The 16,672-nt window shown below is 46.9% G+C and overlaps 1 protein-coding gene across 1 annotated transcript in view; it reads right to left on the reverse strand.

Annotated features, from left to right (window-relative positions):
* Window positions 1-447: 447 nt before the first annotated feature.
* The window catches only part of LOX (lysyl oxidase), a 150,380-nt gene continuing 134,155 nt past the window's right edge, over window positions 448-16,672 (reverse strand). The window contains exons 4-7 of the mRNA XM_069625567.1: window positions 10,662-10,818; window positions 9,349-9,444; window positions 9,092-9,207; window positions 448-634 (exon numbers count right to left, since the gene is read on the reverse strand). Of these exons, the coding sequence (XP_069481668.1) occupies window positions 628-634; window positions 9,092-9,207; window positions 9,349-9,444; window positions 10,662-10,818 (376 nt within the window). The 3' untranslated portion in view covers window positions 448-627. The remainder of the gene's footprint in view (window positions 635-9,091; window positions 9,208-9,348; window positions 9,445-10,661; window positions 10,819-16,672) is intronic.

Here is a 16,672-nt window from a genome sequence, read left to right on the forward strand (position 1 = left end):
GCGTGGCGCAAAAGCTTCGATCCTGCTTAGATCTCTTTCGGGCAATGTAGGTATCCCATCACTGCCTTGCTTGGCATGTGCCAAAGCAGGGCTGTTTTATTGAACTGCTGTTTGCAAACCTAAGCCCATGTGTGCTTTTCCAAACCTGCTCATTGGATTACACTGTTATTAGCCTTCCATGTTCGACCCAAATGGCTAACACATACTATCATAATGCAATTTATCAACAGTAACCACAGCTGATTCTCAGATAGCTATCTGGCTCAAGGATTGACTGGTGTGGGACTTGCTGGTAAAATTGCAAACCCATATTTTGCTTCAATCACGCAGTAATCAAAATCATTTCTCAACACCAAGAAGAGGGCTGTAATCCACAGTCGATTGAGTGACCGTGTAATCCCAGTATCGCGTCTTGTTGCAATGAATGTTTCCGAATTCTGAAGACCATTTCAAGATCTGATTGTAATGTTTATTTTGTGAATTTTCTGAACATTCTATTATAATTACATAGACATGATTCCTTTAAAAAAAAAAAAAAACTCTTCCTTGGTCCATCCATGTTCTTGCTTTTGACGCATCTCCTTTGAAAACAACTTCAGGTACCCGGTCCATCCTTGCTCTTGTACTTCAGTAGCTTGAAAGAAGAAAAGACGTGTTATTTTGAGCTTCATTTCGTAAAAAAACATCAGTTTGAGCGAGAAGCGCATTTAAAACATAGTTCAGGAATATTTAAATTAAACATAGACTGTAGTCTTGCGCCATCCGCACACACTGCGCATCCAAACTAACATTGGAGTCAGTGCAGATCCAGCACCAGTGGATTTGCACTGCTGCTAATGCGATTTGTGAATGTACAAACGTTGTTTGCATACCCCCAATGTATCTTAGTGCCGCCCTCATAATGGAGTAGAGTACTATTGCCTATAACCTTTTTATCTTTTGCTTAAATAGTTTTACAAGTAAACCATGTCAAAGGGCAGGTGGGCTCGCCCTGCTCTTTGTCCTTTTCCACAGGGCACTTGTTTCAGCTTCAGGAAGTCGAGCAATCATCTCACAATATAGTGCCTAGGCACACTTTGGCCCCGATTCATGGAATTAATTGCGTGGAAAATCGGGGCCTTGCGTTCCCTTCTGTGCGCAAATCCCTGTTCGTCGATTCATGGAATCGACTGTGTGGGACTTTCCCAGGACTTGCGTGGGTTTTATGCTGCCCGGCACGTCTCTGCGTGTGGCCTTGCACGAGACACCACACAGAGCGTGGCCATGGCTTGCGCAGAAGGCTGGGAAGGGGTCAGAACTCTGAAAATGGGGAAGAACACTGGAAAATGTGGGCGATATGAGGAACGGTCCCCGGCCAAGCAATTGCATGCAGATTTCCACACAAACACAAACGTATCCATGGATTACAATGCGCAACCTCACACCAGGAAAAGGCAAACCCTGTCATCCATCTGCCACCTGATAGCAGACGTAAAGTCCAACTGCCCATAGGAAGCAACGAGCGTGAAAAATGCTAATCATACGGGTGACGGTATGTACAATAGCAGGGGTGCACCCAAGTTATGAGCATCACCTTGTAAATTGTAAGTAACGAGCATCACCTCGTAACTTAGAAGTTACGAGGTAATGCTTGTTACTTGTAAGCTACAAGGTGATGCCCGTAACTTTCGGGGTGCACACAAGTTAGGGAGTGATCGCACGCAGTTTCTCTGGGGTGCTGGATGGTCGGGCAGAGGTAGGCACTAAAGGTGTTGTGTGGTGAAAATTCTGTGAATAAGCAGAGCACACAGATTTTCTTATTTGCGCAGCGACATGCAAAGTCGTTTTACGGTGCACAAGCTTCCATGAACCGGGGTGTTTGTGATTATGACTGCAACCGGGAAGCATGATCCTCCCAAAAGTGAATCTAGAACAGTTCGCCCATATTTCTGCTTTCAAAAAAGCGATTTTTAAGAAAGAGATGCACGCATGTGAATATTCTTTTGGTTTACACGTATAGGGTCACCCCAAATTTACATCACAAATGTGCCCCGGAGTCATACAATTCAATTATTTTGCAAAGCGTTTTTGAGAAAGTGCATAGATTTTTTATTAACAAATGAGCCCACCCCTTCTTATAAGCACATCACTATTTTCCCTGAAGCTCAGATTGTACCAAGCCTTATTGGACAGAATATTTTTTATTGAAACTGCTGCACTTGGGTCAAGAGAAGAGCCACGAAGACCAGCAAAGAGTGTTTTGTACATGCGAGGTTGAGCAAAGGCTTACACTCCCTAACACTTGTTCAAAAAGGATCAACATGGAGCATGCCCTGTGGCGGAGGGATGGGGGGTCTTCTCCCAATACTTTCAATACAAATCTTTAGATCAGCCCACCCTGTCTCACTGAAGCTGGGTGGAGCCAGGTGGGTACTCCCATGGATGCTGATTACATGTTCCTTAAGGACATGCAAAGCGAAATAAACTTGCGAGAAACGTGCCATACCCAAGACTTGGATGTCCACATTGGCAAAAGAAGACTCTGGTCATGGGCAGGAGAGGGATGCGCTCACTCCTAATACCTGAACTCTACGAAAGCTGGGTGCAAGCAGTCATTGTGGCTTCTTAAGGCCAGACTTAAAGCACTGACTCTCAGGAACATGGTTTCCATCATGGAGGGGTATTGAGTTGGCACCCTTGGCGCATAATCTATATTCTGTATGCAAGAAAACACAGACCACAGTTATTTGCCTCTTAAAGGGCGTCTGGGCTGGAAAAAGGGTGGGTTAAGTCCAAAGAAAGATTGGATAAAAAGGTGTTCCTCACTTTCCTTGTTGGACAGTTAATATATTTTGTTTACATTGTTCGTCTTTTGGTCTGGGATGACTGGCCAGGAGGGGGGTGAATCAGACTGTGCTAGTTTATGAACTGCTGAGCTCCGGATGATGTGATGCCTCCAAGAGTAGCATTGCGTACATTACCACCGCAGGGGGTTTCCCCAAGCAGTGACTCGATGAGCCATTCGGCCAATCACAAAAGACTCTATTGAACACCTCTCTTTGTCTCTTGGGGAGGAATCCATCATTTGACAGTCTATCCATTAATAGCCAAAGACCACATGTATCAATGACCTCCAAATAGTAATATTTCCTATAATTCCACTGCCACCAACCTACATCCTGGAAGCTTGATGGGGCTGCCTTGAAATATTGATAAGTGTGTACACCCATTAAATTAAACTAATATTTTGTCTAAAGAGCTGCTACACACTGTGCAAAAAATCCGTTTGAGCCATCCTTATGACCAGTGCAGGCGAATGCAACAAGAAGAAACTCACTCTCACTTAAGGGTATTTACCATAACACATTGACGATCCTTGACATTTAATCTGATATAAACATTGATTCCAAATGTTAACATTTGTTAATGCCACATATATGTAAAGACACGCATTTACTGCATGAAAGTCAAGTCACCTTGGAGACTACTGTAAATTGGCTGTGCTGGTGGATCTCACTCTCTGAGGAACAAATTGAAACTTCGCCTAGTCTTTTTTAATGTTTCTAAAGCAGACTGCTCATCAATTATTTTCAGTTGCTCCTTCATGATTCTGGAACACTTTGTTGCTGGACATTCTTTTAACAACTACTGTGTTGATTTTTCATTTTAAAAAAATGAAAACCTTGTTTCCGAAAGCTTAATTTTAATGACTAGAAGTCGTACCAACGTTGCTGTCACTGGGGTTTGACTTAGCGGAAAAAGCTTTAAAAGCTTTGTCAAAACCGGAAATAATGCAGGGGGATAATCGGCAATCTATAATAAATGAAAGGAGGGACTAGCTGAAACTGGTAGATTCCTTTGCGGTTGTGGCCTCCAATGGGCAAGTCCTCAACGAAAAACATAATCAATTGAACGTGGGCAAAGATGTGGCTGACACTTTAAGGGTAATGTTTAGTTATACAATGGTTTTTTAAAGGAAAGTAAGGAACGAACCTAATGTTGATTTAAAATCACAAAAAGGGGAAGACTGGGCTTGGATGGCCAAAGCTTTGGCGTTCCCGACTAGAAAAGATACAAGGTCACTATCTATGCAATACTAGAACGAGGATGCCGAAGCTCGAGTGGATTGGGCTATAGGATCCTGGAATACCCGGGCTTTACCCATCTCTTTAATGAACATGAGATGGATATGAAAACGTTCGAGGTGATATGCTTTCAAGAAACATGGTAACGAACAAACCCAGTTTTTGATGCTTATAGCTCCTATTTAAATCCAGCTAAAAAGGATTTAGGGGGAGACCCTCATTAGGTCTATTAATTTTAGTGTGACATGGGCCAGGTTTGGCAGTATTAGAGACATGGAGACCTATTTGGTGAAATGAAATCATGAAGGAGTCCAGTGCTCCAGATTGGGTGCCATCTTAAATCTATGTTGGTACCCTGCAGCGGTGGGGTCAGGAAACTTGCCTGATTTTGTTATGAATATAATTGATGATTGCGGGAGGCGTGGCCTGTGCTCATTGGGTAAGGACATGTTGAAGCAGAGCTCCCGTCCCGATCCTGGCATTGATCCTCTTAACACAAGGTAAGGGCTGAATAAAGGGTGGAAAAGCAAGTGTGCACGCAAAACAAGCGTTCCTGCACCTCACCAGAGAAGATCGGACAAAAATCGGAGCCCACAATCAGCTTAACGAAGCTTCTGAACTTGAGCCTCGGGGCAAACAAGATGGCGGGCGGCGCCGTGGCCTTAAAGCTAGTGGAAGGAGGGGCTGGGCACCACGAAGCAGTGCCTTGAACTGTGAGAGGACACGGAGACAGCCACTGCCACCGACTCACGCCTTGACACAAGTGGTGTGGTTGGTGATATCTGGAGGAAGCAGGGTCGGCCTGGCGAGCCCAGCAGAGCGCAGCCCGGGACTGGCATCATCTCGGGGCCAGCGACAAGCGGGCACGCCCGACAGAATACTGCGAACGCAGCAGGTGGGAGCCAGTAACGCTCAGGAGCACGGACAGCACCAACTGAAGCAGACCTGTTTGGGTGGATCAGCAACATCCCGCAAATCAACTAAGGCGCTTTCGGCACACCCGTGAACACTGGAGAGGGCCCGAAGATCAGGCTGAGGAGAGAGGTACCGCACTGATCACTGTGGGGGAAGTGTTGAGGTGACCAAGGCCCCGAGGGATCGCCCGCTGGCACGGAGCATGGTATGCAGCTGGAGAGGCACACGTGGGACCAGCAACAGCACCGCCGGGTAAGACCCAGCGAGCTGGGCACAAACGCTGAAACCGCACTGGCAGACGTATGCAGGGGCCTGGCAGTGGTCCCTGTCATGGCGGGAGAGGCGCCCTGGGTACTTTAATGTTGAATGAGCACTGGTAACTTTGGGAGGCACTGAGAAGTGAACAACACGAAGATACAGTGAATCTGGAAGCGGAACAGAAACGTGGGCAGCTGCTTCCAACTGGCCGGCACATACACTCCCTATGCACTGCTAATACAAAGGCATCAGGCAGAAACGCTGTTGCAATGCGGTGCAGGGGGAACTGGCTGCAAGATTGGAAGGTAAGGCCTGTGTAGCGAGCGCAGACACCGCAGCGACACCTGGGTGGCTGAAGCGCAGTGCCGGGCACAGCGAGAAAGGCACCCTGAGACATATTGAATACTGCAAGAGACAAATCCACCTAGGGCGGCAATCTGAACAGAAGTCTGGCCGGCAGAGGAAGATGCGAGAGATGGCTCGAGGACGCTAACACTCGATCGGCAGATGACACGCAGCACACACCTCAGCCGGCGGCACGAGAAGTGAACAGTCAGGAAGATTAACACAGGGAGAAGGAGCATTCCCGGGGTGGGTGCGTGCAACAACCCCGGACACTGTTGGTGGCGAGCTGTGCAGTCACACACCAGGGAAGTGTGCGCTGGCTGGGATAAGTGGTCGAACTGCATGGTAAACTGTGCTTGGCCACGACACCAGGCACCCACGCCAGGTCGGAAGCCAGGCGCCAATCGGATCCACTAGCACTAACAGTAACGTGGCGAAGTAATAAACGCACACGCCAGAGAGGTGTCTCTCACCCAATAACACTGAACCTCCAACCCGGAACAGGAGAAAGGAACAGGTACACCGGCGGCAGCATACACCGCCTGAGCAGGGTGTAATCACTTATTTGAGCTGCCTGTTCCACTGAGCACATAGAAATCACCTGGGGAGGTGGAGGGCCTCGGACGGCTGATCACATCAAAGGATCCGACTGTGCAGCACGAACGGGGGGTGAAGTTGACACAGTTCAGATCCACCCACAGTGAAGGCTTCCACGAGATGGCACCAACCACAAATCTGTAAGCGGTGCACAACAAAATCAGGAAATTAAGAGCTAGCGAGGGAGGGGAGATGCAGGCGGTTAAACAAACAACCTCCACGCCATGCATGGCACAGCACTAACTAGTGGACTGGCACTGCCCCAGCCCACCGTTGATGGCTATGTTCCCGTCCAAGGGAAAGAACAAGACCACCATCATGGAGTCCTACGCTGCAGCCAGACCAAAGGAACAAAGACAGGAAGCCAAAGGGGCCTGCTTAGACCAACCACCAACAGATGAAAACAAGGACAAGCAGGCGCTGGAGGCCATCGCTGAGCTACGCTCTTTCATTGACACCAAAATAGAAGAAGTAAAATCGGACATGCAGCTAATGCGCCCGGATATACGCAACCTCACGGAACGCGTAACCATCACAGAGTCTGGGCAACGAGAAATGTCCGAAACAATGAAGGACATACATAACAGAGTGCAGGAACTCGAAAGACGAAACAAGGTCCTGGAAGAAAAGGCGGAGGATGCTGAAGTGCGGTCTAGGCGCAACAATGTGTGCCTGCTCAGAATTCTGGAGGGAATAGAAGGACCCAATCCTACGAATTTCATAGAAACCCTGCTGCAACAGGAAATAGGTGCTGGTCGCCTCTCACAGGAGTTCGCAGTCGAAAGGGCCCCCAGGACCTTGCAGAAAAAGGCGCCACCTGGGTCACATCCTCACCCAATAATAGCAAGGATCCTGAACTTCCAAGACAGGGAAATCATTTCACGCTACTCAAGGAAAGGAGGTGAAATAGTGAGAGATAATGCTAAAATTGCCATATACCCAGATTACACTGCAGCAGTACAAAGAGCAAGAAACTCTTTCATCTCAATCAAAGCCAGGCTGTGGCAGAAAAATCTCATGTATATGCTGATGTATCCATCAAGGCTCAAAGTGATACATAAAGGGAAAGCGGTTTTTCTGGAGACACTGGCAGTGGCTACCATGTGGCTGGAACACAACAATATGGCCTGGGGGGGGGGAGAAGCCGCTCCATAGCCCGCACACCCAAGCTAAAGGGGGAGCCACCCTGACGACTATGGATGGACAATTACATTTGCAACGACTAAGCCAAAGTTTACACAAAGGACAGGGGAGCTGCTAAGCCGTTGGTCCTGAGCCAGAAGGTACTCCTCTGCGAAAGGATTAGTGCCAGTCTGTTGCTAAAGCACTGTAATCCACTCAAGATGCCCCGGAAGGGCCAAGACGGAGCAGGGGCACCCAAGCGTTGCCAGTATCGCGCAACTGCTGGGTGCAATTGGTTAAGTTTAATTTGTTGTTGTTTGAAATGTTATACAGTCTTCACAGTAGCAGATGCAAGGAGACAGTGGGCACCTGGCGTGCATAAGTCGGCAACACTGAACAGCGATGGCAGCTGACATAAGGGTACTGACATGGAATGTCAGGAGAATCGTTACCTATATGCGCAGGAATAGGATTGATACTTCCACTGAAGGTAGTGGTTAGGGGGGAATTAATTGCCAGTGCTGGAGGAATCAGAAAGACACTAAGGAACGAACTAGAGGTAGGTGAGAGGAAGTTCAGGCAGATGGAAGCCAGCGCACAGAAAACAAGGGAGGTGGAAAAGGAATTGTCAGCAGCCAGAGATTATTGCCAAAGTGCCTGGGCTAGGCTAGCTAAATTTGACTACATCGCAAGAACCACTAGGGCACACTCGGAGGGTGAAAAACCAGGTGCCAGAGCCTTCCAGTGGACCAGGATGGGAGTCTGAACGAGAGAACTTGGAAGCGAAGACTGTCTGTTTGTTGTTAGTATACTAGTTATTGTTGATGCTAATTTGTCTAAGTCCATGTTAGACGATGATTGGAAATTGAGCAGTGAATCGTTATTGTACATTATAAATGCCAATAAAAACATTTTTAAATAATTGATGATTGCAGAATTCAATGGAATGCTCCATTTATAGCGCTTTGTGGGATTTGAATATACCCTGCTTAGAAAAAAAGGGTCAGATTATAACGGAGGTTGATCCAGTTGCAAAAAAGGGATCTAAGTAGAACGGCCAGATGGTTCAGAGAATTGCAACTTAGAGACGTTCATATGGTAAATGGCCAGAAAAGTGGGGAGATGCTGGGGAACCCAACCTGGGCGCGAGGCTCCTGGTCTGGAACCCTCAATTACTTTTCTATCTATGGGAATCTGCTGCTGTTGGTAAAAACACTGGTGATATTTTCAATGAAGCAGAGCGATCATTCTTTATTGAAAATGACTTGGAGGTCTGGAATAAGAGCTAGTGAGGTGGTGTGGAAACACAAGTTGGGAGTAACACAGGGCAGAAACAGGGTGCTAGTGAAGCCATAGGATCTGAGCTCTCTTAGGAAAATATAGGAGCTATCATCCCGCAAGCACTTGAGCGCTGTCTTACAATCATGTTGGTGTGGCTGGCGAGGCACACGTTTCTTATTTAAGTATTTATTTTTCTATTTAAACTATATATTTGTATATAAAATGACCCGTTCCTTGACATCAAACAAAGTGTATTAAACCCAGGCTGGGGAGGCTGAGCAAGAAGGTTTTCATTCAGGATAACCCGATTTGATTACATTTTAATTACACATGTCGCCTGTTTATTTTTAATTTTCATCATGCAGAGGGCTATCGAGCTGTTGTTTTGCTGTGGGAAAATACCTGTACATCCCATAAAAATAGTACAATGAGATAAGTTTATAGATTATTGCTAAATATTTGCCCTGACACATGCCCATCCACAGTGTAAACGTCTGCCATGTACTTACTGTGAAATTGCACAGTTGGAGGTGTACACATGGGTGCCTGTGTAGCGGATATCACAGCGAACAATGTTGTTGGAATAATCACTCTCTGACACATGGTAGTTCGGATTGACACTGACCTGGAATGAGAGAGCACAGACTCATGCACAGTTCAGGAGTACTCCAGCTCATGACCTGACGGTCATTATCACAGCGATAATGGCCGTCAGGTTACACTAAACTAGTGCTCACTTTCCATGGGTGCCTACACGCAACCGTACCTTCAGGATGTAGTTGCCAGGCTTCACGTCCGTGATGTCTATCCACTGGCAGTCTATATCAGCATTGTATGTGTCATAGCACCCAGGACTCAGACCCTAAAAACAGAATTCATTGGACGTCAACCAAACCTCATAGATTTCTACACCTCAGGCCTTGTTCTACTCTTGAAATGTTTAATACAGTGTTGAACAATTTTAGTTGGTCATTTCGTAAAGATATGAACAGTTTCTGCTTTGTGCTAACATTTCCTAAGATTTGTAGAGCTGCTGATGTATTAGATTGTGTGTGCTTCTGATGTAATGTACTATGACCCCGCTACCTACATGTTACCAATGCGTATTGTAAAACATCCTAATAAAATAACTGTGGATGGTTTGGCCAGTGAGGGGGATCCTGAGGGCATCATGTGAAGTAGAGAGGCTCATGGGTGAGAGGGTGGATCACTGGGTGTCTCAACAGGTGGTCTGGAGGTATTTCTCTGGTCAGCTGGAGAAACTGATGGAGGCGGCAGACCGGTCGGTGAGGTTCTCTCTGGTTCCAATGTAGTGGTGGAATGCGGAGATGGATCTAGCAGTGCCAGAAGACAGAGGTGTCCCTGCTTGAGGATGCCCAGTCCATCAGTCGCCATGGTGATGATGGCGGCTCGAACTCTGCTTCATTTGGGTCTAAAGCATGATTGACAGGTCTTTTGTTGGTGTCAATGTGTGTTTGAAGTTTGGTGACTATGGCTCTTTCAAGGGTCTTGCCTGTAGTAGGATGGTGACCGGCACGATGTCATCTGAGTAGGATGTGGCAATAGGGAATGCTAAGATGTTCACACAGCTGTCATGGGGTGGGTTTCAAAGGGAGACTGTGTAGTTGTTTGGTGTGGTGGAGTGAGCTTGCTGTTGTCTTCCTCAATGCTTTGGGGGCTCTTGCTGACCTCGTCAACGAAGTAGCCGATGCTGAATTTCTCGATTTAACATTCTACAGGAGGGTTGGTTCAAAAATGTCCAGCGTTTTTGAAAAAGAAGTTTGTATCTGTAAACTTCAGTACGTTACAGTGACAGTGAGAGCATGATACACTTGTTAAAAAACGACGTGGGATTTTTGTGGTACACTTTGACGTTTTCCGAATATGGGGGGGAGCAATGTAATATGCATTAGCCATGTCACTGAGGCATGAGGGATACATGTGTGGGATGTATGTGGGAGCTGAACAGGAATATGGTTCGAGGCTTAAAATGACGCCGTGGCCTAATCTCTCCGCGGCTGCTGGGGCTTTCTAGTGCCCCTGAGTGACTCTGAAACGCCATGGTGTCTGCAATCTTACCTGCGAGTGCGCTGTGCATGCAAAGCGCCTGTAGTAGCCGTAATCGCACGACGTGTCTTCGAGGCAGAAACTTGCTTTGTGCCCCTCGGCGACTCTGCTCTGGGTACTTGCGTCCAGCAAATCATAGTGGCTGAATTCATCCATGCTGTGGTAGTGTCTGTGGGGTCACAGAGACCAGGTGTTAGTCATTACAGAACCACACTCGAGCCACGTCACTCATTTCCTTTGCCAAGCAGTGTTGTACATTCAAAATTGCTATTACATGTGAATCACAGCATCCATTTAGAGGAACTCGAATGAGTTCACCATAAAAAAAGGCGAGTGTTCGTTATTCTCCAGTCTCGTGTCAGACCGTGTTTCCAGAATGTTCTCTGTTTTGTGTTTCACAATACTTACTGTACACACGGGGTTTCCAGTTTGGCTTGCATCAAAGCAGGCCTCCTCAGGTTAACTCTTTTTAAACATTTTTCAAATATATACGTTTATTCCAGCTCTGAAAATTCTGATAAATGCATACACTGTGAGCGCGAGAACGTCCTATCACTCGCCCGTCAGATCATGCCTCACGCGCCACATTCCTGCGTCCCCCTCGCCCCCCCACCTGTCGGCCTCATGGAGGAAGAGACAGCTGGTCTGTTTGGGATTCAGAAAAGGCTACATATTTCTTTTCATCTGAATTTCAATGCATGCAGTACGCCTTGCCTCCCATGGGATGGCTCAGGTATTCCTCGTGAGATTACCCAGCTCGACTGAGAGATTAGGGGTGCAGCTGGTGATGATTAGATGCCCTGATGAAAGTAGTCCGATGAATTTGGGGACAGAGGCTTTGGAATCACATGGCTCTTCCAGAACCTGGAACTGTTTCCCATCAGGACACAGAACAGAGGGTTGCACTGCCAACTTCAGGAAAAGACGCCAGCCCTTATTAGGTATGGATGGAAAGAGCCAATGGACACACACGAATTTCAGGGTCAAAGAGCAGACTCCTGGGCACAGTATCTACTTTTATACACATTGAACCTTTTTCCTGTTCCCCACAGAGACAGATGATGTCAATTGTAAATTGTTGCCTTTAAAAGGAAGATTGTGTTTGAGTCCCTTTTTTTGCACCACGGTGTCTCAGCACCAACCATTATTACTAATGCCCGTGTACCTTCCCTGGTGTAATGGCGAATTCAATGAAAATCAACAGTCATTAGGAAAAAGGAAGCTACTAGGAAAGGTGTGGTGACCCATTGAAGTAGTACGCCTGAGTACTGCTTTCTCATTGTGCTGTACTCAGGGCTTAAAGTGGGCCAGGGATAGCCGGAGAAAGGCCCCAGCGGTCTCTGAAAAATGTTTGAATCTGGGCGCTGCCAGGGCTGCCAGGACTCCCTAAAGTCTCCTGGTACCCCCAGCCGATGATGCTGCTAGAGGCCAATGCCTTTTTTTTCTAAAGCCCAGAAGCTCTCGCTCATGCGCGTGGGGTTCAGGCTTTACAAAAAAGGCAGTTTTTTCCATAAATGTTGCTCTGGCCCATGCCACGCATCCCATTAACCAAGAGATACGCGGGGCCTGCACCACCATTATAGAAAAAAGGCGAGGCTGCTAGAAGCCATAACCTTTTTTCTAAAGTCTGAAGCTCTTGCTCATGCATGAGAGCTTCAGGCTTTAGGAAAAAGGCCTTGACTTCTAGTGGACTTGCGTTTTCTTCGATCACTGCATCTCTGTGTTAAATGGATGTCTGGCGGGGGTCGTGCCACCATTGAGAAAGAAAAGGTGTGGCACAGACCCCCGCCAGACATCCCTTTAGCTAAGAAATGCAGGGATCATCACCCTCTGACCCTTGCCCGCTGCAAAGGGATGCCTGGTGGGGGTCGGAGGCCCTTACCTAAGCTGCCTACCACCCATTAGAACACACCCCTTACAGGACCCCCCCTCGATTTTGCCTGCCACTTAGAGCGCTGGCTGTACCGCCTATCTGATTCAAACCAGAAACGAGTCCTCTACACCTTTTGTGTTTGTTTTAGTGAGTGCCAGTGGGTACTGCTGATGACTGCTACAGGAGGAGAATTAACAAGCCACCTGATCCTCTTACCTTCTTTCAGCATTGCTCTGTATTCACTCTGCCCCACCGACAAACCCACAAACAAGAAGGTAATACAAAAAAACAGCATGGCTGTATAGCTACCCAAAGTAGGGTCGGTATGTAGGCCGAAATTCACGAAAGCCAAGAGTTGGCTGACGCAGAACCTGCCTCTTCCTTCTGCGCAACAGCGAGTCCTGTCACTCCAGCCGTTACTTCATTCATTTGCAGTAGTAGGCTTGGATACCCTATTGTGTTTTGCCTTCGCGCAAATGTGCAACAGTAGACAGGATGGGTAAACAGACAGAGAGGTTAAAAGGCAGTGTAGTATGAGATAGGGAAAAGGGGAAGCTTAGAGACAGATAAGTGAGGGAGCATGAGAGAGAATCACAAAAAGATGGGCGATCTATCAACAGAAAGAGCTGTGCACTTGATGACTGGGAAAATACCAACACCCTTTGTTATCACACATAATCTGTCCACTGAGGAGGTCTGTCTCAGACATGCCAAGTCTCCCGCAACTTGCAGGAGTCTCCAGCAGAGTGAGACAAACTCCAGCACTCGCGCATAAAGACACAGTCCTCTCGGAGCAGGACGATTTGGCGTGGCCAGTTTGGCATGGGCAGATTCGCCACGACCGCTTCGGCGCAGGAGACATTTGGGCGTGCCCATTTTGGCGCAGGGATCATTTTGCGCAAGGGATGCCACATTTTATAATGTCATGATTTTCTTTTATACAGTATTGTTCGTTTGTTTATTTATTTGTAATGTGCGCCAGACCCAAGGGTATCAGTTCGCATGAAGATACAAGAAAACTTTCAGCTTAGGTTACACAGAAGTATACAAAGATGGGCAAAAATATACAGGCAGTGTTATATACATAAGATACAGTAGCAATGCACAGTACAACAATACAAAAACGATTCGATATACATTGGATTTACTGAAGTCAATTTACAGTGCCAGAGTTGGTGGAGACATATAGGGCATGGCTGGTTCATACGTGCATTAGTGGTCATTTTCTTTGAGCCAACTGATGAGATTCTGTCAAAAGATCAAGTAGGTTTGGTCTGTTCTCAGGGAGGATGGAAGGGAGTTCCATAGCTCTGAGGCTTTAACTGGGAAACTACTTCCCCCGATGTTAGACAATTTTAATCTGAGTTATGGTGTTGAAATACATTACTTGTGCTCCTTCAAATAATACTACGAGTTTGGCCTTGTGGTTTTGTCCTCCCTCTCAGATTCTTACAGGCCATGGTTCGTGGGTGAGCAAAAGCTTTGATTTGTTTTCTTTTATTTTCCCATTACAATAAAAAGAATGGTATGTTTTGCAGATTAAAAAAAAAAAGCTTTGGCTCAGCCGCGAACCATGGTCTGCGGGTGGAGACCTTAACCACTAGGCCAACTGCTCCTGTGATTTATATGTGCACAGGTTACCTATTTCACCACTATCGTTCATTATTTTGATAATACAAAAATATATATACATTGTATATATATCATCGCTGGATCTATATTGGATTTTGAAGCAAGTAATCCCGGATGGCAGTGAGCAAAAAGTAAATCGCATTCTATACATAAAGACATAATGTGATATGTCTTTATCATTCTATATATAAAGACATAACGTGATATGTCTTTATATATATATATATATATATATATATATATATATATATATATATATATATATATATATATATATATATATATTTTCCCTCCAGTCACTCGCATTCTTATATGCGTGTCATATTTGTAAATCCGACGAGGTATTGGTCTTGCGTTAAGTTCTCTACCCCATAGTCTTGCAGGCCATGGTTTGTGGATAAACTGAACCTTTCCTTATTTTCCCCTTATTTTTCAATGTCAGCCACGTCCAAACGTCCCTCATGCCAAATTGACGGCGCGAGAAAGGCTTCTGCGCCAAAATGGGCACGCCGAACTGGCCACCGCACCAAAGCGGTTGCGCCAAACCAGCCCGCGCCGAATCGGTGGCACCAAAAACGGGTGTACCGCAATCCTCTCGCAAAATGAATGGCTGCTGACCGTGCTCTGAGTTTAAACTCTCAGCTCCTGTCATGGTGACACGAGGTGCTGGCCTCATGATTGGATAACACTTAGTGAGTGTTATACAATCACAAGGTGCGTACAACGTGCAAAGATAGATAATGTTTCCGCAGTGTTCGCGTGTCTGAATGTCTGTGAATAAAACATGTGTAGTTCCCTTTTTTTTCTTTTTATGCAAGATGTGAGACATTTCTCAAAATGTAAATCTCGAAAATCATGTTTTTTATTGGGGTTTGGTGGGTAAGGGGTTTGCAGTTGGTGGGAGGCAAAACGGCCAGCAAAATAAAGTATTTTAAATAAAGTGGTGTCAGCATGTCCCACATAGTTGTGTGGGCGGGCCGTCGTTGCGGCCCTAGCTGAATAGACAGGACGTTACGTAGGGGTTAGGGAGGGGGGCGGGGCAAGGGGTTCGGCAGTTACTGCCTATGTAATAATAAAGGTGGTCATATTCTACGTTGGCTCCGAGTTTCATTTGAGGCTTGCGTCACCAGGCCCCGGTGAGGGTTCAACAATGTTGACCAGGGGCGAGTGACCTGCCCGTGCCGATGCGAAGCCTGCCGACGGGCAGTATAGTGCGTCGGCACGCCTCACACACAGACAGCCAGGGACACACGCTGTGCCTACAGAATGTTCGCACTAAGCCGTGTTCTACAAACCCGCCGCGACCGCACGGCGGGAGATCCGTGGCAGTGTGAAGGACACGTGTGCAGACTAATGCATGCAGGGAAGGAAGACAAGCGGAAGGGCTAAAGGGGAGCGCATAAGCAGAGTGAGACTAACACACGGCAGTGCACCCCGACCATGCCCAGCTGTAGCCCCATGTGCAGAGCTCCACGGAGAAAGGAAAGAGGAGCAGCCAGCCACCGCACGCGAGTAAACTCACAAAAAACAGCCAACACAAGCTGGTAAGCACCAGACAAACCCAGCCATATCCACAGGCGGCCCCACGCGTGAGAGCCAAGGCGAGCAGGCCAAAGAAGTGGGGAAGGGTGCAAGAATATAATTAAACACCAAAGCAACCAAAAAAAACCAGAACAAACACCCAGAGAAGTCATAAATAAATTAAGCACAAACACCACATTTTTAACAAAACTACTCTCCCCTCACACAAACATGTTGGATCCAACTCAGCCAACGGCGTCATCCTCAGAGGGTGCAGACAATGCACAAAGAAATGACCAACCTGCATAGAGAGCCAGCGGCACGTCACAAATCATGCATATGCCAAGCCCATTTGAAATACGAGACACCTCCAATCTAGGGCCTCGCTGGGTCACATGGCTCAGAGATTTTAAATTCTATGCTGGAGTCATAGGTCTGACGGACGACGAAAGGCTCAAGAACACGCTCTTCATGGCAGTTGGGCCGGCAGTCAGGGACATTGCGGGTGAATTATTGAATGTCGACACAGTGACATATGGAGAACTTCACAGCAAACTTTCAGAATATTTCACACCGCACACTAACATTGATTATGAGCGCCATATATTCCACACTACAAGGCAAGAAAAGGGCGAATCCATGGACAACTTCGTCATGCGCCTTCGCATTAAACTGAAACATTGCGAGTTTCACAAATGCTCGAACGAATAAGCACTCAGATCACAAGTAATCGCCGGATGCCTCTCTCAACCATTTCGTAAACAACTACTGCAAAAACAGAGGTCATTAGAAGAAATCTTAGTGCTGGCCCGCATGGAAGCAGCGGTAGAGTCACAACTCGATAACCTGGGCAAAGTCACCATACAGCAACCCATAGGCAAGCCGGACATCATTAACAAACTGTACGCGACTCCCAATCAGGGAGGAAAGCACCCGGACGCCACATGCTACAGATGTGGATATGAATACCCACATGCGGGCGAATGTACTGCTGTAG

This window comes from Ambystoma mexicanum, chromosome 6p, assembly GCF_040938575.1.
Source record: "Ambystoma mexicanum isolate Mex_15411 chromosome 6p, UKY_AmexF1_1, whole genome shotgun sequence".
Classification (NCBI taxonomy): Eukaryota; Metazoa; Chordata; class Amphibia; order Caudata; family Ambystomatidae; genus Ambystoma; species Ambystoma mexicanum.